The sequence below is a fragment of the Neovison vison genome, chromosome 7 (assembly GCF_020171115.1).
Source record: "Neovison vison isolate M4711 chromosome 7, ASM_NN_V1, whole genome shotgun sequence".
Classification (NCBI taxonomy): domain Eukaryota; kingdom Metazoa; phylum Chordata; class Mammalia; order Carnivora; family Mustelidae; genus Neogale; species Neogale vison.
In genome coordinates, this window is record NC_058097.1 from 42,465,370 (window position 1) to 42,491,211 (window position 25,842).

The 25,842-nt window shown below is 58.9% G+C and overlaps 3 protein-coding genes across 5 annotated transcripts; 1 reads left to right on the plus strand and 2 right to left on the minus strand.

The window, feature by feature from the left end:
- The first annotated feature begins 361 nt into the window (after positions 1–361).
- KMT2B (lysine methyltransferase 2B) lies at positions 362–20,283 on the plus strand. The gene is made up of 37 exons (XM_044256344.1): positions 362–724; positions 1,862–1,934; positions 2,180–4,251; positions 4,496–4,609; positions 4,703–4,853; positions 5,139–5,418; positions 5,580–5,635; positions 5,876–6,154; positions 6,446–6,540; positions 6,818–6,916; positions 7,051–7,164; positions 7,306–7,452; positions 7,551–7,646; positions 8,092–8,209; positions 8,697–8,810; positions 9,006–9,190; positions 9,266–9,355; positions 9,445–9,555; positions 9,690–9,763; positions 10,341–10,456; positions 10,553–10,644; positions 10,727–10,864; positions 11,724–11,882; positions 12,060–12,180; positions 12,257–12,335; positions 12,436–12,596; positions 13,668–13,895; positions 13,977–15,276; positions 15,363–15,452; positions 15,530–15,639; positions 18,161–18,298; positions 18,388–18,462; positions 18,566–18,743; positions 19,040–19,147; positions 19,263–19,346; positions 19,465–19,594; positions 19,688–20,283. The coding sequence occupies exons 1-37, from the start codon at positions 362–364 to the stop codon at positions 19,961–19,963; spliced, it is 8,214 nt and encodes a 2,737-aa protein (XP_044112279.1). The 3' UTR covers positions 19,964–20,283.
- A 450-nt stretch (positions 20,284–20,733) lies between these two features.
- On the minus strand, positions 20,734–23,526 carry IGFLR1 (IGF like family receptor 1). The gene is made up of 4 exons (XM_044256345.1): positions 22,533–23,526; positions 21,867–22,051; positions 21,189–21,579; positions 20,734–21,108 (listed from the first exon to the last, which is right to left on the minus strand). Exons 1-4 carry the CDS (start codon positions 22,801–22,803, stop codon positions 20,783–20,785), a joined length of 1,173 nt encoding a protein of 390 aa, XP_044112280.1. The 5' UTR covers positions 22,804–23,526; the 3' UTR covers positions 20,734–20,782.
- On the minus strand, positions 23,518–25,810 carry U2AF1L4 (U2 small nuclear RNA auxiliary factor 1 like 4). Of its 3 annotated transcripts, XM_044256348.1 has the most exons (9): positions 25,681–25,809; positions 25,447–25,534; positions 24,995–25,061; positions 24,856–24,905; positions 24,674–24,772; positions 24,365–24,498; positions 24,159–24,254; positions 23,900–24,049; positions 23,618–23,804 (listed from the first exon to the last, which is right to left on the minus strand). In XM_044256348.1, exons 1-9 carry the CDS (start codon positions 25,782–25,784, stop codon positions 23,720–23,722), a joined length of 873 nt encoding a protein of 290 aa, XP_044112283.1. In that variant the 5' UTR covers positions 25,785–25,809; the 3' UTR covers positions 23,618–23,719. The 3 variants fall into 3 exon arrangements, with proteins under 3 accessions (XP_044112281.1, XP_044112283.1, XP_044112284.1); XM_044256346.1 differs by having other exon boundaries at positions 23,518–24,049; positions 25,681–25,810; XM_044256349.1 differs by lacking the exon at positions 23,900–24,049 and having other exon boundaries at positions 25,681–25,807.
- Positions 25,811–25,842: the final 32 nt, after the last annotated feature.

Sequence of the window (25,842 nt, forward strand, 5' to 3'; positions counted from 1 at the left end):
GTTTTCTGGGTCCGATTAGGACCTAGTCCCAGCTCTCGCGGCCCTAGCTCCCGGCGGAAGAAGCGAGGCGCCAGGACTACATTACCCGGAGTTCCCTGCGCCTCGCCCCTCTCCGGCCGCCACACAGGGTCTGTGCTCTTCAGGCGCGGTCTAAGGGTGACTGCCGACTGGCCTCGGACTCCCGCTCCCGTGGTGCCCCGCGCGTGGCCGGCCCAGCCCCCGGCTCCCGCTGGCCCCGCGGCGGCGCTGGTTGCTGTCGTGAGCCGCAGCCGCCCCGCCCCACCTCTCCCTCCCCTCCCCCCCGGCCCTGCGCACGGGCCGCCCCTCCCCCCGCCTCCCCGGCCCCTCTCACGGTGCCAAGATGGCGGCGGCGGCGGGCGGCGGCAGTTGCCCCGGGCCTGGCTCCGCGCGGGGCCGCTTCCCGGGCCGGCCGCGGGGCTCCGGCGGGGGCGGGGGCCGCGGCGGACGGGGCAGCGGAGCCGAGAGAGTGCGGGTAGCTCTGCGGCGCGGCGGCGGCGCGGGGGGGCCGGGCGGAGCCGAGCCCGGGGAGGACACGGCCCTGCTCCGTTTGCTGGGGCTCCGCCGGGGCCTGCGCCGGCTCCGCCGCCTGTGGGCTGGCCCGCGCATTCAACGGGGCCGGGGCCGGGGCCGGGGCCGGGGCTGGGGCCCAAGCCGTGGCTGCGTGCCGGAGGAGGAGAGCAGTGACGAGGAATCCGACGATGAGGTGAGGCAGTCGGAGGCGTCCCCAACGCCGGGCGGGGCGGAGGCCGGGGGCTTCCAAGGGTCTGGGTGGCCCCGAGGGGTGGAGTGGGGAAGCGAGGTTCTCAGGGCCCCTGCGGAGGGAAGGGGCCCTGGAAATAGGCCTGGGAGTAGATGGGCTGCACGGAGCTGTCGGTGAAAAAGGCCTATGAAAGTATATAGAGAAGCCCCGGGCTGCAGCTGGGTACTTGGGCCTGAGGCACGTCCTGCAGAAGTGTCCTGGGCTGATGATCTTGTTAGTTGCCAGAGTTATTGCAGTAGAGGTTTGAGCGAGAAGGCTATGGATACTGCATGCCCAACCAACCAGTGGTGGTTGACAGCAGCAGCGTGGCTTTAGTGGACCCAGGCTGGGCCTCCCTGGGCTCTTACCTGTAGGCTGCTTCACCTGGCCTCATAATCTCTGACACATCCCAGATTCTCCAGTTGCCCGATTCCTCTTAAAGTGGAGAGACGGTAGCATGTTGGAGGGCTTCCTCTTGGGGGCACAGGTTGAAGAAAAATGGAATAAAGGCTGAGACCGGGAACTCTAGCAGGTTCGAGTTCAGCTCAGGATTTATCGTCAGCCTCAGAAAAGTCAGGAGGGTGTGGATTGTACTACTTAAGACAGTTTGTAGTCACCTCAGGGCTCAGAGTAGAGCTTATTATGGTAAACCATTTGAAACACACACACAGACACACACACACACACTCGACTTGAGTGCCCCTATTCCCATCTTCATTCAGGAGGAAACTGCAACCTGAGAGTGTATAAACAGTAGTCCCACCTTTTTTTGAGTTGGAGGATGAGGGAGTCTGAGCGTAGTGTCTACTGCCTGGCCTGAGAAGACCCAGTTTTGTTCCCTTCCGGGCCAGCGAACCACTGACGGCTGTGCTGGTGTAGTCCGGTATACGGGATGGGGGTTCGAAATACCCTGTGCCTCCAACCCTAGGGAGAGACTCTTTTCTACTCTTTTTATCTTCCAGTCTTAAGTTTTTCTCTAAATAGATAGGGGTATGTTAAGGGGGAAACTGGGGCTATACCTCCATACCTGAATCTCTGGTGGAACGAGGGCTTTGGCACTGACTGCTGTTTCTCCCCTCCACCCCTGGTCCCCTAAATCAGGAGTTTCAGGGTTTTCATTCAGATGAAGATGTGGCCCCCAGTTCCCTGCGCTCTGCGCTCCGATCCCAGCGAGGTGAGTGATGGGGAAACTCTACCTCTGTAGCTTTACAGGAATGTTATTCTTGCTCTTCATGTTAGCTCTTCCCTGTTTAACTAGAGTCTCCATCAGCTACATAGTGTGTTCTGTGTTCAAAGCCCAAGCTAGGCTGGGTTGTGGGGGAAAGAGACAAGGAAGACTTAGTCCTTGCCCTCCTGGAGTGCCTTCTTCAGTCTGCAGGGCTAGCTTGACCCATCTCCCCACACCTATTCTCCTTTTAGGTCGAGCCCCCCGAGGTCGGGGCCGCAAGCATAAGACGACCCCCATTCCGCCTCCTCGCCTAGCAGATGTCGCTCCTACTCCCCCAAAGACTCCTGCCCGGAAACGGGGTGAGGAGGGCACAGAACGGATGGTGCAGGCACTGACTGAACTTCTTCGGCGGGCCCAGGCACCCCAAGCCCCGCGGAGCCGGGCATGTGAGCCCTCCACTCCACGTCGGTCTCGGGGACGGCCCCCAGGACGGCCAGCAGGCCCCTGCAGGAAAAAGCAACAAGCAGTAGTGGTGGCAGAAGCAGCTGTGACAATCCCCAAACCTGAGCCCCCACCTCCTGTGGTTCCTGTAAAACACCGAACTGGCAGCTGGAAGTGCAAGGAGGGGCCTGGCCCAGGACCTGGGACCCCCAAGCGTGGAGGACAGTCTGGGCGAGGAGGCCGTGGAGGTAGAGGCCGAGGCCGAGGCGGGCTCCCTCTCGTAATCAAGTTTGTTTCAAAGGCCAAAAAAGTGAAGATGGGACAGTTGTCCTTGGGACTCGAATCAGGTCAGGGTCAAGATCAACATGAAGAAAGCTGGCAGGATGCCCCCCAAGCAAAAGTTGGATCTGGACAGGGAGAGGGCCCTTGCTGGAGAAAAGAGCAAAAGCTGGAGGAAGAGGGAGAGGAGGAGACAGAAGAAGAGAAAGACAAGGAAGAGAGAGAGGAGAAGGTAGAGAGAGCTGGACCTGAAGAAGAGATGATGCTAGCAGAGGAAAAGGAAGAGGCAAAGCTGCCATCTCCACCCTCTACTCCTCCAGGCCCTCCAGTCCCTCCACCTGCTCCATCTCCTCCACCTCCTCCACCTCCACCACCGCCTCCACCCCTTCCACCCCCCTCCACTTCTCCTTCATCCCCAGTTTGCCCTCCACCACCCCCAGTGTCCCCTCTGCCCCCACCATCGCCTCCACCGCCTCCTGCCCCAGAGGAGCAGGAAGAATCCCTTCCTCCAGTGGTCCCAGCTACATGCTCCAGGAAGAGGGGCCGGCCTCCCCTGACCCCCAGCCAGCGGGCAGAGCGAGAAGCTGCTCGGGCAGTGCCGGAGGGTACCTCTCCCCCCACTCCAACCCCCAGCTCCACCACGGGGGGCCCTCTGGAAGACGGCCCCACTGTGGCCCCCAAAAGTACCACCTTCCTGAAGAATATCCGGCAGTTTATTATGCCTGTGGTGAGTGCCCGCTCCTCCCGAGTCATCAAGACACCCCGGCGATTTATGGACGAAGACCCCCCCAAACCCCTAAAGGTAGAAGTCTCACCTGTTCTGCGGCCTCCTGTTGCCACCTCCCCACTTGCCCCCGCAGAACCAGCACCAGCTCCCTCTCCACCACGTGCCCCAACCCCCCCATCTACCCCAGTCCCACTCCCTGAGAAGAGACGGTCCATTCTAAGGGAACCCACATTTCGCTGGACCTCGCTGACCCGGGAACTGCCCCCTCCTCCTCCTGCCCCCCCACCGGCCCCACCCCCACCTCCTGCCCCTGTCACTCCATCGCGGAGACCCCTGCTCCTTCGGGCACCTCAGTTTACCCCGAGTGAAGCCCACTTGAAGATCTACGAATCGGTGCTTACTACTCCTCTTGGGGCCCCGGAGGCCCCTGAGCCAGAGCCGCCTCCTGCCGACGACTCTCCAGCTGAGCCTGAGCCACGGGCAGTGGGCCGCACCAACCACCTCAGCCTGCCTCGATTTGCCCCCGTGGTCGCCACTCCTGTTAAGGCCGAGGCGCCCCTTCCTGCGGCTCCGTCTCTGAGCAATGGGCAGCAGTCTCAGGCTCAGTTACAGCAGCCCCTCCAGGCCTTGCCAAGCCAGCTGCTGCCCCAGGCGCTACCACCACAGCAGCCCCAACTACAGGCGCACTTACAGCTGCAGCCACAGCCACCGCCGCAGCAGCTGTCACCACTGGAAAAGGCCCGTACTGCGGGCTTGGGTTCCTTACCACTGTCTGGTGTGGAGGAGAAAATGTTCAGCCTCCTCAAGAGAGCCAAGGTGCAGCTGTTCAAGATCGATCAGCAGCAGCAGCAGCAGAAGGTGGCGTCTTTGATGCCGGTGAGCATGGCACTTTGGCCAGGTTTCTGTACCCAGTCGTCTGGCCTCAGATTTCTCCATTCTTTCAGTTTCCGGTCACCTCCTGCCTCCTCAGACCCCCTCCAGTATTTCAGGGGACCCTCAGAACCAGTCCTTCCCTGCTTCTCAGCTGCCTGTGTTCCTTCCCTGGCCTGCCCCGATGCTCGTCCCCCAGCCCTATTTTTCCTCACTTTCCAGCCTCTGACCCTGTTTATTTCCCCACCAGCCGAGCCCTGGAGGGCAGATGGAGGAAGTCGTGGGGACTGTCAAGCAGATCTCAGATAGAGGTTCTGTCAAGTCTGAAGATGAATCGATGGAAACTAAGAGAGAGAGACCGTCGGTATGGAGTGGGAGCAGAGCCCTCTGAAGAAGGCTGGTTGCAGGAGCACAAGGGGCAACTTCCCACATGTATTCCTGGTTTCTCCTCCCCTAGGGCCCCGAGTCCCCTGTGCAAGGCCCCCGTATCAAACATGTCTGTCGTCATGCTGCTGTGGCCCTAGGTCAGGCCCGGGCCATGGTGCCCGAAGACGTCCCCCGCCTCAGTGCTCTCCCTCTCCGGGATCGGCAGGACCTCGTCACGGAGGGTAGGGGCGGGTGTGTTGTGGGAAGATTTGACAGCTGTGTCACATTTGGGGGCGAGCACATGCACCAAGAGCCTAGGAGAGCGGGAGCTGAGTTGGATGCTTGGGGCAGGTGGCAAGTGGGTTGGAGTGCTAGGTCTTAGAGCAGATTTAAGGGCACCTGGGACCTGAGCACTGTGGGAAAGTCGGGACCAGAGGGTCAGTTGAATCAGATCTGGGGGAGAACAGGGAACTGAGGTAAAAGGCCTAGTGGCCTGTGGCCCCATCCTTTCCTCTCCATTGCACTAGATACATCATCAGCATCAGAGACTGAGAGTGTCCCGTCACGGTCTCGGCGGGGAAAGGTGGAGTCAGCAGGGCCTGGGGGAGACTCAGAGCCTGCAGGGTCTGGAGGGACCCTGGCCCATACACCCCGGCGCTCACTGCCCTCCCATCATGGCAAGAAGATGAGGATGGCACGGTGTGGACACTGTCGGGGCTGCCTGCGTGTGCAGGACTGTGGGTCCTGTGTCAACTGCCTGGACAAGCCCAAATTTGGGGGCCCCAACACCAAGAAGCAGTGCTGTGTGTGAGTAGCCAGGGCGCAGCCTCTGTTCCCACCCGTGGTTGTCAGTCACCCAGGCCTCCTGCCCCGCCAGAGCAGTGGGATTGGCATCCTTGTGGAGAGCTTCCTCTCTTCCCCCAGACCACCAGTCCCCTACCCTGGTGACGTGCTGCTCCCCTCCCCAGATACCGGAAGTGTGACAAGATAGAGGCTCGGAAGATGGAACGGCTGGCTAAAAAAGGTAACGAGGCTTGATGCTTTACACAACCCTATTTAGATCCATGGTGTGGAAGAGCCGTGTTTTCTTTGCTCTTCTTCCTCTATCTTTGCAGTCTGTTACCTTTGTCATCTTTCCATCGTGTGCTTTCATATCTCTTCTGTACTTACTCTCTTCTGCCCCACTTCTTTTTGGCTTTTTTGCATCCCAGTGTCCCATGTCCCTGACTGAGCTCAGATCCTACTAAGTCCCCTGTTCCCACAGGCCGGACGATAGTGAAGACGCTGTTGCCCTGGGATTCCGATGAATCTCCTGAGGCCTCCCCTGGTCCTCCAGGCCCACGCCGGGGGGCGGGAGCTGGGGGGCCCCGGGAGGAGGTGGTGGCCCCCCCAGGGCCCGAGGAGCAGGACTCCCTCCTACTGCAGCGCAAGTCAGCTCGGCGCTGCGTCAAACAGCGACCCTCCTATGATATCTTCGAGGACTCGGATGACTCAGAGCCTGGGGGTCCCCCTGCTCCCCGGCGTCGGACCCCCCGAGAGAATGGTGCGAATTGCTTTGTTGTTTCCCCTTCCAGTCAGTGCCGTGTCTTGTGTAGATGGGTTTTCAGACCAGGGGCTGTATCTGTGCGATAGAGAGTGCAGAGAAGGAGGTAATCTGTGGTGGACGGGGAAAGTGGGTGTGTAAAGTTCTCAGAGCTTATCAAGCCAGGTCTAAGAGTCCTCCTGTTGGTTAGTTAAAGGCAGTCATGGGGATCCAGGTAACATTAGGGGATATGGAGGAAAGGGAATGGGGCAGGGAAGAGGAGGACCCTCACCACTTATATGTGCTGCCTAGAGCTGCCAGTGCCAGAACCCGAGGAGCAGAGCCGGCCCCGCAAACCCACCCTGCAGCCTGTGTTGCAGCTCAAGGCCCGAAGGCGCCTGGACAAGGTCAGCACGGCCCCACACCAAGAACCCTGAGCCCTGTGGAAGGCATGGCTCCCGCCCTTCAGGAGCTTCCTAGCAAGTCAGGGTAACGGGCTCACCTGAGTGCTGTGTTGTGTCCACACCAGAGGACAGGCCCTGAGGGGTAAGGCAGGTCCTTCTGGAAAGCAAAGTAGAATCTGGGCAAAAGACAGGGTTGGGCAGGCTGGGGGAGAGGATAGTATGGAGAGAAGTCTGCAGACGGTGAGGCTGGCGGCTTTCTGACCACCGCCACCCTCCCTAGGATGCTTTGGCTCCTGGCCCCTTTGCCTCTTTTCCCAATGGCTGGACTGGAAAACAGAAGTCCCCTGACGGAGTGCACCGGGTCCGTGTGGATTTTAAGGTATGGCATTGAGGGACTCAAGAACTGTGTTGGAAAGAAACCTATGGGTTGTAGCTGAGAAACCAGGGCTTTAAAGAATGGCTTTGGCTTATGTTCCTGGTTGCTCTCTGATCTCGTGTCCTTTCTTCCCTCAGGAGGATTGTGACCTGGAGAACGTGTGGCTGATGGGCGGCCTGAGCGTGCTCACCTCAGTGCCAGGGGGGCCGCCGATGGTGTGCTTGCTGTGTGCCAGCAAAGGCCTGCATGAGGTTGGATTCCTGCCTTTTTCCACAACCCCCCAGGTCTCCATTGGCCCTTAAACTGCCCGATTGCTTGGGCCCTCAACAGGGTCTCATCCCTTGGCCTCTTGGCCTCACACTGTGCCCATTGTTCACTCTCCCCATCCCTAGCTGGTGTTCTGCCAAGTCTGCTGTGACCCTTTCCACCCATTCTGTCTGGAGGAGGCCGAGCGGCCCCTGCCTCAACATCATGACACCTGGTGCTGCCGCCGCTGCAAGTTTTGCCATGTCTGTGGGCGCAAAGGCCGGGGATCCAAGGTTTGGGCACAGGAGCCGTGAGGGTGGAGGCATGGAGGAGGGGGGAGTACTTGTGCCCATAGGTTCTGCCATTGCTGTTTTTCTCCCAACTTCAACAGCACCTCCTGGAGTGTGAGCGCTGCCGCCATGCTTACCACCCAGCCTGCCTGGGGCCCAGCTACCCAACTCGGGCCACACGCAAACGGCGCCACTGGGTGAGAGATGAGGCCCACACCCCTTGCATTGGAGTTCTAATTAAGGCTGCTACCACCCCCAGACTGGAAGGTTGGAGGTCCTTGTGAGAGTTTATCTGATAAATAGCATTTTTCTTCCAAAATTTCACATAGACAAGACTTACGTGCAGAATTTGTACCAAATGATTGAAGAATGCGGAAGGGTTCATGCATTTCATGGTCCTGGGCTCAGAATCACCTGCCCCTGCCTGACCTCTGTTCCTTCTTGTCTCTATCTCTCGGTCTCCCCTACCTCATTCCTGTTCCTCCTTCCCTCCTCACTTATCTTGTACACCTTTTCACCTCTTACCTGTCCTTCCTCACTTATCTCTTGCTTACCTTCCACTCCTCTTTCCCATCTCCTCCCATCATAGCTCCCCACAATGCTCCAATCTGCTCCCCCTAATGTCACCCTGCACCTCCCCAGATCTGCTCGGCCTGCGTGCGCTGTAAAAGCTGTGGGGCAACTCCAGGCAAGAACTGGGACGTCGAGTGGTCTGGAGATTACAGCCTCTGCCCCAGGTGCACCCAGCTCTTTGAGAAAGGTGGGGACCTGTGAGGGGACCTGGGCCCTGGGGGACACCGGGCAGTGGACCAGGCTCTTAGACAGGCAGGACGGATGCAGATTTTAGTGCCTTTGTATCCTCTTCTAGCCACAGAACCTTTTCTTCTGTTCATGGTAGTCTCCCACAGAAGCCTATCCAGTACCTCAAGTAGAGGGACACAGTTCCTCTCAGGGCAGCAGGAGTTGGCCTGGTCCCCACCGTTTTAGTGGTCCCTGACCTGCTTCTTGGAACCTCGAGTCTCCACTGATCACTTTGAAAACCTGGACTTCCCCCCGTGTTCATTCAGGCAGCATGTTAGCAAGTGAGGCATTGGGGCTATAGGGCTGCAAGAGGCCGTATCCTCAGCCAGCGTTTAGAGAATGGTAGGACCCGAGTTGGGGCATGGCAAAGGCAGCCATCACAGCAGCCAAACAAGGGGTGGTGGCTCTGGCCCCTCTGACTTGACCTTTTCCTCCATCTTCTGCAGGAAACTTTTGCCCAATCTGTACACGCTGCTACGAAGACAACGACTACGAGAGCAAGATGATGCAGTGCGCACAGTGTGACCACTGGGTGCATGCCAAGTGTGAGGGGCTCTCGGGTGAGCAGGCAGAGTGCCTTGGCTGCCACCTCTGCCCCAGGGGGGAAGGGGGCAGAGGCGTCCCCTGTATACCCCCGGCACAGGCCCTCATGGGGCAGGTGTCATGAATGTATGTCCTCGGCAACTCCTCTGGGCTGCTGAGAGCCCTCGCATTCTCCCAGATCATTCTCTCCTTTCCCACCTTGGCTATTTTAGATGAAGACTATGAGATCCTTTCTGGGCTGCCAGACTCCGTGCTGTACACCTGCGGACCGTGTGCAGGGGCCACGCACCCCCGTTGGCGAGAGGCCCTGAGTGGGGCTCTGCAGGGGGGCCTGCGCCAGGTGCTCCAGGGTCTGCTGAGCTCCAAGGTGGCGGGCCCACTGCTGCTGTGCACTCAGGTCTGGGAGGCTCAGGAGGTAGGATGGGGTGGGGCCAGGCCCAGCAGCAGCCCTGCTGACTTTCTCTCTCTACAGTGTGGGCAGGCTGGAAAGCAGCTGCACCCAGGCCCCTGCGATCTGCAAGCTGTGAGTCGGCGCTTCGAGGAAGGCCATTACAAGTCTGTGGTGAGTGGGACACAGGGGAATAGGTGGGCGCCAGGAAGAGGGGGTGGTGTGTGGGGTGGGGGCTCTGATCCTGACAAGCCCCCTTACAGCACAGCTTTATGGAGGACATGGTGGGCATCCTGATGAGGCACTCAGAAGAGGGAGAAGGCACTCAGCCAGAGCGCCGGGCTGGAGGCCAGATGAAGGGGCTCCTACTGAAGGTGAGAACTTTAGGGGAATGTCTTTAGAGTGTCTTGAGTGGTAGTGGGGAGGAGAGTGGGGGTCCTCCAGACCCTATCCCTACCAGCTTTCCTGGGGAAGCCAGTTCTTCTCATCCTGTTAACCCACTCCCCAGCTGCTAGAGTCTGCGTTCGGCTGGTTCGACGCCCACGACCCCAAGTACTGGCGACGGAGTACCCGGCTGCCGAAGTGAGCAAGGCTGGGTAACAGAAGGGGAACCAGGGAACAAGAGCAAAAGCAAGGGCACCTGGGAATCCAGGGTCTGGATCCTGGGCCGAGAACAGACGAGGAACATGGTTAGGGTCTGGAGCGTGGTGGAACCAGGGTGAGCGTCCTCGGTGGTTGTAGGCCAGCAAAGACTCTGTACGGTTTGCTCACTTTGTTTCTACTTTGGGAAGGGTAATGTTGGGGAATAGCAGTGAGTAAGCCATGTCTGGGGTTGAGCAGGCACATTAGTGCGTGATGACCCAGACGGTCAGGATGGTGATGGGAAGTCCAGGGTGCTTTGGGAGCCCAGAGAAGGTGCTTAGGGCTAATGCTTCTCAGAAGAGATGACATCCAAACCGAGATGTGGAAAAAGAGTATTCCAGGCATGAGGAATAGCATTTCACGCGTCATAGGTGGGTAAGGGGCCCTGGCTTATTTGGGAGACTGGTCAGAAATGCCACGTGGAGAGAGGATCAAGTGTGTCATGGCATGTTTAGGCTAAGATTGTGGGTGGCCACCCCTGTTAGACGTATCAGATGCTGACCCTGCCTGTCCACAGCGGAGTTCTTCCCAATGCTGTGTTGCCCCCATCCTTGGACCATGTCTACGCTCAGTGGAGGCAGCAGGAACCTGAGACCCCAGAATCAGGACAGCCTCCAGGGGACCCCTCAGCAGGTACTGGGAATTGGGGACTGGAAGCCAGGGCCCCTGAGTTGGTGGGACATGCTCTCGGTCCTGATTGTGGGACTTGCCTTCCCACATCTCTTCTAGCTTTTCAGGGTAAGGATCCAGCTGCTTTCTCACACCTGGAGGACCCTCGTCAGTGTGCACTCTGCCTCAAATACGGGGATGCGGATTCTAAGGTGAGGGCTACCATGTGAAGCCCCAAGTGGTGGGGCCTAGTCCCTGGGGCCTTCCCTCACACCATTTCTCCTCTGCCCCCAGGAGGCAGGACGACTCCTGTACATTGGGCAGAATGAGTGGACACACGTCAACTGTGCCATTTGGTCAGCTGAAGTGTTTGAGGAAAATGATGGCTCCCTCAAAAATGTGCATGCTGCTGTGGCTCGAGGGAGGCAGATGGTGAGATCCCGGGCCTAGAGAGGTGGGCAGCCCCAGGGTCTCGGGTAGGCCCCCTCCCCCAACCCCACCCTACCCCCCACCGTAGGGGAAACTGCTCTTGTTTCACAATTTCTACCCCACCATATCCTCTCACTACTGGTTCTGGGTACCATTTTTTGTTGTCCCAGGACTCTGGTGCTTCAGTGATAGTGGATCCCTGCCTTATCAGACCCCATATTTGGGTCTGAAGCTTGGCAGATTAAAAGTTAGAAGATCTGTTGATTGAACCTGTGCTGGATGCTTTCTGTACAGGGTGACATTTGGCTCCTACTGTGTCCCCGGGAGGTGAGGTATTGCCTGGGTTAAAACCTCTCCTCACCAGTGTGGGACCTGGTGCTGTAGAATGTCTCAGGCTCAGGAAGTGAGACATGGGGTGATACATATTGGGGAGGGGGGGAGTGCAAATGTGAAGATTAAGTAAAATGATACAAGTTTTACATTAAAATAGCTTGAGAGGAAGAGCATGCAACTCTTGATTTGGGGTTATAAGTTGAAGCCCCACGTGTAGAATGTAGTGATTACTTAAGTAAATTTTTTTTTTTTTTAATGGTATGAGAAAAATGGTAAATATTGGTTGGTAGATGTTAGATGTTGTTATTTTTGTCTCTGTTGCAACACTCTGCTTCAGAAAATCTGGAGTAGTTTTGATGCACCTGGCCCTGGACGCAGCTAGGGAAGAGGGTATGTTTGATGAGTGCCTTTGCTTTGCGAGGTGCTAGGCTAGACGGGCCCAAGCAGAGTCTCAAAGATAGTGATGCTGAGCATCAGACCCTGGTCTCGGTCACTGGCTTCTCCCCTCAGCAGCCCCTTCCACCCGCAGCGCTGTGAACTCTGCCTGAAGCCTGGAGCCACAGTGGGCTGCTGCCTTTCCTCCTGCCTCAGCAACTTCCATTTCATGTGTGCCCGGGCCAGCTATTGCATCTTCCAGGACGACAAGAAAGTTTTCTGCCAGAAACACACAGACCTGCTGGATGGCAAGGTGAGCCAGAACCATGGGGAAGACAGTTTCCCACTGCTCTCGTTTCCCTTCCCACTCCTAGACCCCTGCAGCCCCTCAGCCTTAGCCCCAGCTGTCCAGTCCCTGCCTCAAAGCCTTCCCTCACATCCCCCTTGCTTCTCACTAACCCAGCAACCCCATTTGCCACCCCTCTTCCAGGAGATTGTGACCCCTGATGGGTTTGATGTTCTCCGCCGAGTCTACGTGGACTTTGAGGGCATCAATTTTAAGCGAAAGTTCTTGACAGGGCTGGAACCTGATGCCATCAATGTGCTCATTGGTAAGCCTCTTGCTCTCTACCCTGGTCTTCCTGATCCTGCCTGGCCCACCTTCCTGATCTCTTCTCTGCACCGTAGGCTCCATCCGAATTGACTCCTTGGGTACCTTGTCTGATCTCTCGGACTGCGAGGGACGGCTCTTCCCCATTGGCTACCAGTGAGCAGCCCAGGGGGCCTGGGTGGGGTGGAAGTACTCCAGGACAGGATCCCATTTCCCAAGTTATCCTGACCCTCTTACCTACACGCCCACCTGACAGGTGCTCCCGTCTGTACTGGAGCACAGTGGATGCTCGACGGCGCTGCTGGTATCGGTGTCGTATTCTGGAGTATCGGCCATGGGGTCCGAGGGAAGAGCCGGTTCACCTGGAGGCAGCAGAGGAGAATCAGACCATTGTGCACAGCCCTGCCCCTTCCTCAGGTAAGGACCTTGGAACTCCCTCATTTCCTTCCCTGCTCCCCAAATGGTTACCCACCAACCCCATATCCCTCTTCCCTAAAGAAACCCCTGGATATTTGCCATTCTGCCTTTTGTCATAATGCCAATAAATGATCACTTAACAGCTGTGCGTTACGTGCCAGGGACTGACTACACTCAGCATTTCACAGGAAGTGAGGGGATAGATAGCTACCTGCTTGTGGGGGGGTGGCAGCTTCTAGACAAACAGGTTACAGCCCCCTGGCTTGGGGCATGTGTGCTCAGGTTGCTTCCTGCAGCCCTCTGCGGAAGGTGCTGGCTCTGCTCTGCTGCAGCGCAGAAAGGGCCATCGCTCTGCACAGTAACACTGTGTTGGCATCGAGATGTGAGCCACATCGGTGCCCTCGTAGCCCTGCCAGGGCTGAGGGATGTCGCTGAGAGCTGGATGGCACACAGCAAGGATTGGGCTTGGAGACTGGTAAAGGAGAGCTCGTGGGCTGAACAGGAGGAGGAAGATTATCGGAGTGTGTTTGCAGGGAAGGGGTTTGTGCCAGGTTGGAGCATGGCATAAAGTAGAGCGGGGAGGAGGATGTAGCCATCCTGGCTGGTAGCAGGGGAGTGTTGGGAGGAGGTGGCAGAGGTTGGTTCTCATGGATTGGGTGGAGCCAGGTAATGGGGAGCCCTAAGCGCCAGGTTGGGGCAGATGCGTTTGATGTGGCAGGGATGCGAGCCATGGGTGAGAAAGTGGTGGGACTGGCCCTGCTGGAGGGAGGGCAGTGCCCCTCGCGGCATACGGGGCCTGAGTCAGAACAGTAGGCGGCTGGGAATGGGGGAGGTGGCAGAGACGGGTGATGAAGGGTTGCAGAGGGCCCCTGATCCACGCATGTGTGGAGGTTTTGAAGAAGCCACAGCGGGGTGTGGGACCTGGGTGACGACTGGGAACCAGTGCACATTGTGACCAGACCATTGGGCAGGGGTGGGGAAGGCTCGGTTGGCTCAAAAGGAGGGAGGGTGTGTCAGGAGAGGCTTTAACAGAGAGCCCCTGCCATTCCTGATGGCATTCTGCCTCCTCAGAGCCCCCAGATCATGTGGACCCCCCTCCAGATATAGATGCCCTCATCCCCGGAGCTCCTGAGCACCACTCACCTGTTCAGAACCTGGACCCCCCACTTCGGCCAGATCCAAGCAGTGCCCCTCCTCCGGCCCCCCGCTCCTTCTCGGGGGCTCGAATCAAAGTGCCCAACTACTCACCATCCCGGAGGCCCTTGGGGGGTGTCTCCTTTGGACCCCTGCCCTCCCCTGGTGAGTACCTGGGAGTGTCGGGGAGAGGGGTGGGTGGGTGAGGCAGGAGCTCATGGCTGACACTGACCCTTCCCCCCACAGGAAGTCCATCTTCTCTGACCCACCACATCCCCACGGTGGGAGACCTGGACTTCCCAGCTCCCCCGAGACGTTCCCGTCGTCCTAGCCCCCTGGCCCCAAGGCTGCCGGCCTCACGGCGGGCCTCTCCCCCTCTCAGAACCTCCCCACAGCTCAGGGTGCCCCCTCCTACCTCAGTCGTTAGAGCCCTCACACCTACCTCAGGGGAGCTGGCTCCCCCTGGCCCAGCCCCATCTCCTCCACCACCCCCTGAAGACCTGGGCCCAGACTTTGAGGACATGGAGGTGGTATCAGGACTGAGTGCTGCTGACCTGGACTTTGCGGCCAGCCTGCTGGGGACTGAGCCCTTCCAGGAAGAGATTGTGGCTGCGGGGGTAGTGGGGAGCGGCCACGGGGGCCCAGGGGACAGTTCAGAGGAAGAGGCCAGCCCTACCCCCCGCTATGTCCACTTCCCTGTGACTGTGGTGTCTGGCCCTGCCCTGGCTCCTGGCGCCCTTTCTGGAGCCCCCCGCATCGAACAGCTGGATGGAGTGGATGACGGCACGGACAGCGAGGCAGAGGCCATCCAGCAGCCTCGGGGTCAGGGGACTCCTCCTTCAGGGCCAGGAGTGGGCCGGGCTGGGGTCATCGGGGCTGCAGGGGACAGAACCCGACCTCCTGAGGACTTGCCATCAGAAATTGTGGATTTTGTGTTGAAGAACCTAGGGGGGCCCGGGGAGGGAGGTGCTGGGCCCAGAGAGGAGCCGCTCCCCCCAGCGCCTCCACTGGCCAATGGCAGCCAGCCTCCCCAGGGCCTACCCTCCAACCCAGCTGACCCCACTCGGACGTTTGCCTGGCTCCCTGGGGCCCCAGGGGTCCGGGTATTGAGCCTGGGCCCTACCCCTGAGCCCCCCAAACCCGCCACATCCAAAATCATCCTTGTCAACAAGCTCGGGCAAGTGTTCGTCAAGATGGCTGGGGAGGGTGAACCCGTCTCACCCCCAGTGAAGCAGCCACCTCTGCCCCCTCCCATCCCCCCCACAGCCCCTGCTTCCTGGACTCTGCCCCCTGGACCGCTGCTGGGTGTGTTGCCAGTGGTAGGGGTGGTCCGCCCCGCCCCACCACCACCCCCGCCTCCTCCACTGACACTGGTGTTGAGCAGTGGGCCCCCCAGCCCACCCCATCAGGCCATCCGCGTCAAGAGGGTGTCCACCTTCTCTGGCCGTTCCCCACCAGCGCCTCCCCCAAACAAGACCCCCCGGCTGGAGGAAGATGGAGAGTCCTTGGAGGATGCTCCCCAGGGTCCAGGGCTTAGTGGCAGCGGGTGAGTGAATGTGCTGAGTCTGTGGAGGAGGGCAAGAGAGGTGGGCAGGAGAAGGCAGCTCAGCCTTCTTGGGGTTCCTCCCCCAGGTTTAGCCGAGTGAGGATGAAAACGCCCACAGTGCGTGGAGTTCTCGACTTGGATGAGCCTGGGGAGCCCACTGGGGAGGAAAGTCCAAGGTGAGTAGCCAGTGCCCTTCCCCTGGAGGCTCTGGGACATCCATCTCTTCCTCTTTCTGACAGGTCTCTCCTCACAGGCCCCTCCAGGACCGGTCCCCCTTGCTGCCACTCCCAGAAGGTGGTCCTCCCCGGGCCCCCGATGGTCCCCCTGACCTGCTGCTTGAGTCCCAGTGGCACCACTACTCAGGTAGGGACCAGCCTTTTGTTCTCCCTACCCCTTCCTTGTGCTTGCCTCAGCTGGGTGATGGTCAGATGCAGAATCGGTCTACTTCAAAAGATAGATCTTGTGCACCAACCCGGCACTGAGCCCGAGACTAGGTATTCAGAGTTAGAGAGATGTCCTCGGAGCTTGTGGCCCATGGCAGAAAAAGAGAGATGAAGTTTCAGCTCCACGTGAAAGGCCCTGCAAAAGTGCCCAAGAGCCCAGGGGTCGGCTTCAGAGCCTGATCTGCCGGGGTCAGAAGCTTAGGTCCATAGCAGGGCTGAACAGTGTGGGGGCTGTCAGAGTTAGAGATGGGATTTAGAGCCATACAGCTAGTTAAGGGCTCCTCAGCCAGCGAGGAGCTCATCTAGGATCCAGAGGGGCAGGAGGACTAGGAAGGATATAAAAAGAGAGCAGTGCCGCAGAGGACACCAGGCATGTGGACTCTTGGGGTACTGGCTGGGAAGGATGTTGCATCAGGGTCCAGAATTGAAGACAGTGGTTGATGAGCGGGCCAAAACAAGACCCAGGCATCTTGCCAGCAAGCTTGGCTAAGGGTCTGAGAGGAGAGGGTGGGTAGCAGCCCAGTGGGGTTTGTATGAGGGCTGAGACAGCAAAGCCATGGAGGAGGGTGAAGGGGGCTTGCAGAGGGAAACAGGTGGGAGAAGGTGTGGCCATTGGATCTGAAGAGACCACTGAGGGGGAGCCACGGGGCGGGGGAGGGGCCGTCAGTGCAGTTGCAAAGCTGTCAGGAGGCAGGATGGGTGCGCGCGGAGTGGATTGGGCTAACGGCCTTGGTGAAGCTGGGAGGGCAGTGAGTGCTCTGTTGGTTATAGAGGGCCATGGGAGAGGGGGTAGGCTACAGCCAAGTGAGCTGGTAACAGAGCAGCCTGAGGTTCGGAATTTCTCCTGGCCCCAGCCCTGTCCGGATATGTGGATTGTCTCATTACGTAGCGCTGTTACTGAGCGTGGAAGCCGAGCGAGGTACACGAGAGACCGCTTAACTGAAAGACTGCGTATGAGGGTCAGAGGTGGCGTGAGGATATGGCAGTGACCATGACGGACAGGTCCCCACCCTTAGGGACCACGCCACATTTTGGTAGAGGAAGCAGACACGTACGTTAGCAAGTGTACTGCAGCTGAGAACGAGCGCCGTGAGAAAGAAGGCAATGAGAGCGCCCGGGTGAGGCCCCTGTAGTCAGCCTGTCGGGTTCAGGGAACAGAATGGAGGTGAGGATGGGGTAAGGGCAAAGAGGAGGTGGAAGAAGTTGTCAGAGGTGAACCCAAGGGCACTGAGGCCTGGAGATGATGGGGTCACACAGCAAACCAGGTTTGGAGTCTTGCCTTGGGCTGGGAGGGCATGTGGTCAGGTTGGCCCAGAGGAGTGGTGTGGGGAGCAAGCGTGGCCATGTGGGTCCTGCCTCCCCTACAGCACCCTGTACTCAAACTTAGGTTCTTCCCACCCTCCCTGCTCTGGACGGTCAGTCCTCAGACTGTGCCATACTTGAGCGAGCCGCTGCATCTGGGCTGATCTACACACACACACACACACACACACACCCGCCCCGCGCCCCTTGTAGCACTTCCACTTCCTTTGCTGGCTTCCCACACCCCACCCCTCCTCATCTCTCTGCTCTTGCCTCCTCGTTGCCCCAGCCTGTCACTTTGGCGTGTCCCAGTGTCCCAGTGCCCGGGCCATGACTTCTCTGTCTGCACTTACTCTCAAGTGTTCTCATCTTTTCCTGGCTTTGGATCCCATCTCGTACTCTGACAGCTGTAGATTGGTAGCCAGGCTCCTAGATCCCGCTGCCTGCTCCCTGTCTCCAGCAGGTTGCAAGGGCAGGTTTTCTGAGAGGAATTTCAGACTCAGCATGTCCCAAACTCAGCTCTCTACCTTGTTCCACCCTCTCCATTCCAGTTGTTCAGGCCCCAAACCTCAGAGTTGTCCTTGACCCTCCGCTGGCTCTCACATCCCCATCTCCTACAGCAGCAAGTCCTCTCTGTTTGAGCTGCAAAATCTTTAGCCCCTGAGAAATCCCTTAAATAGCTCATAACGTACATGTACTTGACTCTGTGGGTAGGGGCCTATAAAGTAAATTTGTAATATTTACAGAGCTGTGCTGCATATAAAAAAATACATGTGCAAGATATCCTTCTCTGGTATTTTTAATTTTCTGTGAGAGAAGAACAAGGGGCAGATGGGCATTGTTGGTGAACTGGGTTTGAGTGAGCCAGAAGTGTGTCCTGCTGAGCCAGGGCACCCCAGGCTGCTGCCGTGGAAATGCTCATCTCTCCGAGAACTCTAACAGAAAAGGGACTGTGGGCTCGTCAGAAAAAAATAATGTCCATCCTGCAGGGCTCATGGGGCAGTTAGAGCAGGAAGAGAGCCCTCAGCCCAAGTGTCTGTGCTTGTGCATGGAGAGGAAGGGAGGGGGTTGGGGAACCCGGGGCCCCAGAGTCCAGGAGGGGTGATTCTCACCTACTCTCACCTGCTGCTTGGGACCAGGTGAGGCGTCAAGCTCTGAGGAAGAGCCTCCATCCCCAGAGGACAAAGAGAACCAGGCCCCCAAACGGGCTGGCCCACATCTGCGCTTCGAGATCAGCAGTGAGGATGGGTTCAGTGTGGAGGCAGAGAGCTTGGAGGGTGAGTCGGGAGTGGTGGTGACAGGGGGAAGGTGTCCGGTCCTCCCGTCGAGCCCCATCCTGATCGTTCTGGCCCTGCACTCCCCTCAGGGGCATGGAGAACTCTGATTGAGAAGGTGCAAGAGGCCCGGGGGCACGCCCGGCTCCGACATCTCTCCTTCAGTGGTAAGCAGAGGGGCTGCTGGGATGCTCAGCGCTGGGCGCACTCCCAGAGGACAGGATGGGCCTCTGACATGACACGTGTGTCCTCACCTTTGACTGTCCCCAGGGATGAGTGGGGCAAGGCTCCTGGGCATCCACCACGACGCCGTCATCTTCCTGGCAGAGCAGCTGCCCGGGGCCCAGCGCTGCCAGCACTACAAGTTCCGCTACCACCAGCAGGGAGAGGGCCAGGAAGAACCCCCCCTGAACCCCCATGGGGCAGCCCGGGCCGAGGTCTATCTCCGGTGAGATGTCGGGGTGGCCCTGTGGGTGTTCTCAAGAGCAGGAGTTAGGTCTCGAGATTGGAAACTGAGGCCTGGGAGAAGATGCTTGGCCCCTCCAGGAATTACTCCTAGAGTTCACAGCAGAAGAGTGAGCCCCATCCGTCCCCCTCTGTCCCCCTCCGTCCCCCTCCTGATGTGTCTTGGGGGTAGCAGTATTTCTTCCTTGCTAGCAGCAAGCCCCAGTCAGAGGATAGGTGGGTGACATCTCTTTGAAGGAATGGCTGTTACCTACCCTCTCTTCTCCCCGCTTGCTGCAGGAAATGCACCTTTGACATGTTCAACTTCCTGGCCTCCCAGCACCGGGTGCTCCCTGAGGGAGCCGCCTGTGACGAGGAAGAGGATGAGGTGCAGCTCAGGTCAACCAGGTATGGAGGGCAGGCCAGGGTGCTGGGGATGTTCTGGAAGGGTCCTAAAGAGGGTGACCAGGGGCAAGAGAGGTCATTCCTGGGTACCAGCCTGTGACACTGCTGACCCCACCAGACGTGCCACCAGCCTGGAGCTGCCCATGGCCATGCGCTTTCGCCACCTCAAGAAGACATCCAAAGAGGCTGTGGGTGTCTACAGGTTAGTGGGGTTGGGGGGAGGATGCCCCTTGGGTGGATGGACAGGTGCCCTGGTGCGGGCCCACCTTGGTTCTGTCCCCCTCCCCCCTGAGATCCCCCTGGCCTGTCCTAACCTGCAGATCTGCCATCCACGGGCGGGGCCTGTTCTGTAAGCGGAACATTGATGCTGGCGAGATGGTCATCGAGTATTCTGGAATCGTCATTCGCTCCGTGCTGACTGACAAGCGGGAAAAGTTCTACGATGGGAAGGTGGGCTCCCTGGGGCTGTGGGAGCGAGGTGGGCACAGCGGGGCTGGGCCATGGGCACCAAGAGCCCCTGACCGCGCCTCCCCGCCGCTCTAGGGGATCGGGTGCTACATGTTCCGGATGGACGACTTCGATGTGGTGGATGCCACGATGCACGGCAATGCCGCACGCTTCATCAACCACTCATGCGAGCCCAACTGCTTCTCCCGGGTCATCCACGTGGAGGGCCAGAAGCACATCGTCATCTTCGCCTTGCGCCGCATCCTGCGCGGGGAGGAGCTCACCTATGACTACAAGTTCCCCATCGAGGACGCCAGCAACAAGCTGCCCTGCAACTGCGGCGCCAAGCGCTGCCGTCGCTTCCTGAACTGAGGCCGCCACCGCCCCCGCCCCACACCCCCTGCTGCCCTCTCACCCCAAGCTGGGGAGGGGGTGCTCCTGAGCCCCCCCATCCCCCCCCCAGCCTCTCACCCCCACCCTCCTGTCCAGGGTGGAGGTGGGCTTGCAGGTGGTAGAGGCCCCGCCTCCACCCCTCCGGCCCACCCAGCAATCGCCCCCTCCCTGCCTTGGGGGCCCAGGATGTAGATACTGTACAAAGGTTTCTAAATCCCTTCTTTTCTATGCACTTTTTTATTTAAGAGGGCGGGTTCCCAGGTGGGAACCCCCCATAATAAAGTCTGTCAATGTTTGGAGAGGTGGTCTTCCTGTCTTGTGTGGTGCTGTGGCAAGAGGGAGCTCCTGGTTCTCCATACCACTCCTGAGCCAGGGAAGCCTGTCAGCCTCAGCAGGGCGTAAGAGGCCACCCTTGGGAAGGACAAGGAAATGGGGCAGGGGGTGGTGGTGGTGGTGGTGGTGGTGGTGGTGGTGGTGGTGGCTGCTGTTCCAGCTTCAGAGCCGCACATGCTGACGGTTCCCAGTGAGAACCAAGTCAGGCTCCCTGCAGATGAGCTGCTCCAGGGGTAGCAGGGCCGTTTCTCGGGGAGGACCCGGGCTGCCCAGAGGCACAGGAGGCCGGTTCTAGGTGGCCCCTCAGGCCTTATCTGGTCTGTGTGTGTGGTGGAGTAAGAGCATTCCTGTTGGGTCTCAGCCTAATTCAGACTGTTTCAAAAGCTCACCTTAATGAGGCTCAGAGACGACGGACACTTATTTCACGGGAAATTTTATTGAGGACTAGGCTGGGCAAGTCCCAGCTCAGCCAAGTTTGGACAGCACCTGCAGCGCATCTGCCCGCCCTAGCTGGGCCAGGTGTGTGCCAAGCTGGCCCAGAGAAGCAGACGGCTCCCTTGCCACCACCATCTCAATCAAGGCCCGCAGTGGCGAGCGACTGGGCCGCAGCGAGTAGGCGAAGGTGGACCAGGCAGCAGGCACTCCGTATCTCGCTGCCAGGTGTCTGGTTGTGCCACAGGCCATCCCCCCACCCGGCCCCGGCTCGGGATCCAGCAGTACAATCAGCTCCTCCAGCACCTCCAGCTCATCCAGGAGGCGAGACAGGGGCTGCGAGGCCAAATTCGGCAGTTCTGGGAGACAAATTTTGGGGTGAGGGAGAGGAAGGGCAATCTTCCCATCCACCTCCCTCCCTGGCATGTCCCCAACTAACCTCTGCCCAGAAGTGGAACCAGAGCGACCTCCTTCCGTGAGTCCCCTGTCTCTGATGCCTCCAGGGAGGCTGGAGAGGACGAGTGCGGGGAGAAGAGGAGAGTATGGATGTTGGTGTCCTCGCAAACCAAGCCAGGATAGGGATGGAGGACAACTTTTGCCTGGCGGTGACACCACTGGGCCACCAGGAGGACCACTGTTGAGGTGACCAGCAGAACCAGCACCACGAAAACCAGCACGACCGGCAGGGCAAAATTTGGCAAGACCTGAGTGACGCTGCGCTCAGATGTCCACGACAGACTGGAAATCGGTGATGGGCTGGGGTCCTGGGAGCTAAGGACATCTGGTTTCCCAGACTTCAGGGGGCAGGGCTCCTTGGGAGGGATCGACCTCTGCAAATAGGTTGGAGTAAAGTGGGAGGCATGCCCGACTCCTGCCCCCTCAGCCTGAACCTTCCATCCTTCTAACCCTCAGTGGGACCAAATCCCCACCTGATCCAGCTACCCCCCGCCCCCGCAACTTGAACCCAGGTAGGTCTCCCGATCTATTATGGCCCCCGCCCAATTCTCTTCAGTGGGGCTACACCCTCTCCCTTGCTCCAGACCACGCCCATCTAACACCAGACCATGCCCCCAGCCCCCGCCCCACCTCCAGCAAGCTGCAGGAGCCCGACCAGCACCTGTGGGCAGCGGGGCTGTGTTCCGCTCCGGCTCCCCGCGGGAGCAGAGGCCGTGGCTCCGCCGCCACAGGGGCTACATAGCTCCGCACTGTCGGGGTTGCACTGCCCAAAAGGACATTCTTTGAAGGGGAGCGACATGTGATCGCCAGAATCATTGAGCCCGCAGTTTTCCGAAAACTCGAAGTCTGGTGGGAAACAGGGTCTTACAGCTTACAGCTGCCCAGGAACTCCTCTCCTGCACTAGCGACACCCTTTCCCCTTTGTCCTATCCCAGCAGGCCCCAGCCCTTGTACTCTACTAACCCAACCTATCACCAAAGCGCCCACCCTTCCTCCCTGGGCTAGCCCGGCCAGTCTCCAGACCCTGCCTCCACAGGCCCCGCCCCCCGTTACCCCAACCCCGCTCCGGCACCAAGCCCCGCCCACTCTTGATTTGTCTGCTCAGCCCAGCCTTTGAACACTGCTGCGATCCGGCCTAACAGGCAATCCCCGTACCATCCCTTTCATCAGAAGCGGAGCCCCATATCGTCTTACCTGTGTAAGGCCTGCTGCCCCCACCCCGAAGCAAGCCCCACGGGCAGTAACCCACAAACTTCGTCCCTTCCCCAGCTCCTTATCACCCGCTGGCTCGGCCTGAACATCTGCATGCCCTGTCCCTGCTCCTCACCGGGACAGGGGGGCGGTCCAAAGCGCTGCAGACAGCTGCTGCAGCACCGGTTATCAGGGTTCCAGTACTCCAGGCGGCCGCAGTGCTGGGAGGCCTCCCGAGGCACCACCTGGGCCAGGAGCAGCGTGGCAGGCAGGAGGAGGCATAGGGGCCCCATCCGGGCAGGGTCTGCAGCCTGGGGAGCCGTGACCACAGGACTTCCGACCACAGCGACTCTGTCACACTTTCCAGGAAACCCAGGCAGAAGAAGGAAGCAGTGATGTGGGGGCATGGAATCCCCAGACCCCTTTGGAAGACAAGAATCTACCCCCAGCTCCTAGTCCAGCTCCTGGTCCATTATCAGAAGGGCCACAAAAGCCTCAAGATGGCTAGAATGACGAGCCTGGGACCACAACGAGTGGATTGATATCCCATCTCTGCCATCTTCCTTACCTCTTTTCTCATCCCTAGAATGGGATGACAGTACCTCTCTTAAAGGTTTATTGTGAAGAATTAAAATCGTTACTTGAAGTACTTAGAACAGAATCTGGCATATGGTAAGCTTAAGTATTAGGTATTTCCAACGCCATGTCAGGACAGCTGGCATGGAGGACCCAGCCTGCGCCCTCTGGAGATTCCCACTCAACTCCCAGGAAACAAACTTTAGCTGTCTAACCCCAATCTCCCTCCGGGCTGGGAATCCTCCAACCTGTCACAACCAGGCACCTCCCCCTAGAGAAGCCTGAGAGCCTGGGAATCCTCCAACCTGTCACAACCAGGCACCTCCCTCTAGGGAAGCCTGAGAGCTGGGCTGAGACTCCCAGCTCAGAGGTGTGCCCACCGCAACCCGCCCCACTGAGGGGTTTCTAGAGCCCTGGGCCTGAGCCTACTGCTCTCCCACCTGTTGCTGGAAGTTCTTCAGCAGAAGTTGTGGCCGGAGACCAGCCCGCTTCCCCTTTCATGAGGAGATGCGGGGGTGGAAGGAAACTCCAGCCCACAGCTAGGCTCAAGCTAATAGGTTCTAAACCCTCAATACAGAGCTTTATTAGGGGAGGGGTGGTAAGAGAAGAACCCTGTACTGAAAAGATACATCACGGAGCCCGGGAGCCTGGGGAAGATAGAGCTGGGGAGTTAAGGGAGCTTTAAGGAGGGGTCCTGGCTGGGAACATTTAAGCCTGTCAGGGGTGGAGGTCAAGGGAGCCAGGGTCTCAGAAGCGGCCATGCCGGTGGTCTGGGGAACGTCGTCGGTTTCTTTCTCGGGGACGGTGGCCGGTGTGGGACCTCGGGGGTGACCTGGGGACAGGAGTGGAGAGATGAGGGTTAGAGCTGGAAGGAGTGAGGCACTGTTCCCCAGCTCTGCCTCTCTGCTCTGGGATGGGGCAGGTAACCAGAGTTGCTGAGTGGTATCAGGAGGGGTTCTCAGGGACCAATCCCGGGACTGGAGATCCAGACTGGTCTTGGGTTTGGGGCTTTGGAGTTCCAGCTGGTTTGGGGGTTGAGACTCAGGCGCTGATCTTTGGATGATGCTCAGAGCAAGTCTTAGGATACAAAAAAGAGACGCTGTTACTGGGGGCACAGGATGAGGTCCATGTCAGGGTCTAAGGGCCTTAGGGTATGAGTTGTCTGGACAGGCTGGTCCTGAGGTACCTGTGCCTGGGTCCCCGCCCATACAGCTGACGTCGGAGGTTACGGGAGATGGGCCGCAGGTGCATGAAGTTGCAGAAGCCACCGCGGGTACATTCCCTGGGTAAAGGATGGACGGACGGATGGACGAAGCCGTTGTCAATAACAGCATCCCAACACACAGGAGTGTGGGAACTCCAGGTGCCCATCCCAGCCCCCCGCTACCATACCCCATCTCATACTGCCGGCAGCATGACTCCCGAAAGTCGGTGACAGGAGACAGCTCAGCATGCACAGCCTGCCCATTGAACCAGCGGTTATTGAGCTCAGCCACTGCACGCTCTGCATCCTCCTCACGCCGAAACTGAGGGGAAAGTCGATCAGTGTCAGCAATCAAACTCAAAAGTCTTTAGGGGATTCGTCAGCAGCTCTGGGGCCGGGCTGGATTTAGTGATGGACCTCAAGCTATGAGGCTTCAAAGGTGGCCCAGGCACTGAAATGCCTCCACCTTTAGGCTCTCATGTGGGGACAGCAGGCACCTTGACATAGACATTGCCCACGAGGTGGTCCCCCAGGTTGTCGCACACATTCATCTCTTCAATCTCCCCGTACTTCTCCTGCAGCTCCGTGAACACCTCCTGCGGAAGACCAGGAGAAACTCAGCTGAACTGCTGAACTGCTGTTCTACAGGAAACTCTATCCATCCCTTGCCAACCCTCACCTCGAAGAAGTTATCATAGTGTTCTTGCACCTCCACGTCGCTCACGTGACCTGGGTGGGGGCGGGGTGAGCAGGGTGAAATCAGGGGCTGGCCTGCTGGAGCCTGTCCGCCCTGCCCCCAAGACCGGTCCCTCACTCACAGTGCGAGCCGTCTGCGGTTTGGGCGGTGTTCTGTGGATTCTGGTACAGGTTGAGCAGCACTATGGTCTGAACAGAATTTAAAAAGGGGGCAGGGCCTGAGCTCGTGCAAAGGGGTGAGGTGAGGTATGACGGTTGAGGGGTGACACTTGGCAACAGAGAAGAAGCCTAAGCATCTTGAGTGCATCAGCGATGCTTGCCCCTAAGGAAACCAGAAGAGACACCTAGCAGTCAGGGACAGCCCAGCGGTGTTAATTTGTACGTACGGGGGCGTGGCCAAGATCCTGGGAGAAGGGCCTGAAGGAGGGGGAGGAACCTGCAGAGGCCCGACAAGAAAAAAGCCGATGGTGGGTGGGGCTTAGGAAGCCGGAAAAGGCGGGACCTCGTGGTGACGGACAACAGAAGGGGACTGGCCGGGAGGCGTTAACCCCCAAAGCTCCGTGCCGGGTCTCACCTGGCTGAAAGTCGGTTTGTTGTGAAGCCGGGAGCACCGGTCCCCGTGCCGGCAGGCCCCGATCTTAAAGTAAAAAGAGCAGTTAACCCTGGAAGAGGTGCAAAGACACAGGTGAACCGAGGGCCGGGGAGGCCGGACACCCCAGAAACACCGCCCAACGCCCCCCAGCCACCAGAGAACCAAATGTCCCGGTCCTGTCCCTCACAAGGAGCCACTCCCTGCGCCCGTTCTCACTTGTCCTTGTCAGTCCCGAATATCGAAGCTAAATATTCAGCCATTTTTACCCGAACCCTCCAACTCTGTCTGCTCTTTACGTCATTTCCGTTGCTTAAGCGCATTGGGAAGTGTAGTTCGTCGCTGCCTCCCGACACAGCACGCGCTCTGTAACTGCCTACT

Excerpts from the sequence above, each read along its gene's own strand:
- IGFLR1 (XM_044256345.1), bottom strand. The coding sequence starts at position 22,803 with ATGCCCCCACATCACTGCTTCCTTCTTCTGCCTGGGTTTCCTGGAAAG. Across the intron at positions 22,052-22,532 it reads TGGACCGCCCCCCTGTCCCG|ACTTCGAGTTTTCGGAAAAC; the intron begins GTGAGGAGCAGG and ends GTTTCCCACCAG. Across the intron at positions 21,109-21,188 it reads GGTTCCACTTCTGGGCAGAG|AACTGCCGAATTTGGCCTCG; the intron begins GTTAGTTGGGGA and ends TTTGTCTCCCAG.
- KMT2B (XM_044256344.1), top strand. The coding sequence starts at position 362 with ATGGCGGCGGCGGCGGGCGGCGGCAGTTGCCCCGGGCCTGGCTCCGCG. Across the intron at positions 5,419-5,579 it reads ACCAAGAAGCAGTGCTGTGT|ATACCGGAAGTGTGACAAGA; the intron begins GTGAGTAGCCAG and ends TCCCCTCCCCAG. Across the intron at positions 12,597-13,667 it reads CAGCCCTGCCCCTTCCTCAG|AGCCCCCAGATCATGTGGAC; the intron begins GTAAGGACCTTG and ends CTGCCTCCTCAG.
- U2AF1L4 (XM_044256346.1), bottom strand. The coding sequence starts at position 25,784 with ATGCGCTTAAGCAACGGAAATGACGTAAAGAGCAGACAGAGTTGGAGG. Across the intron at positions 24,773-24,855 it reads ACTATGATAACTTCTTCGAG|GAGGTGTTCACGGAGCTGCA; the intron begins GTGAGGGTTGGC and ends GGTCTTCCGCAG. Across the intron at positions 24,499-24,673 it reads TGGGCAATGTCTATGTCAAG|TTTCGGCGTGAGGAGGATGC; the intron begins GTGCCTGCTGTC and ends CTTTCCCCTCAG.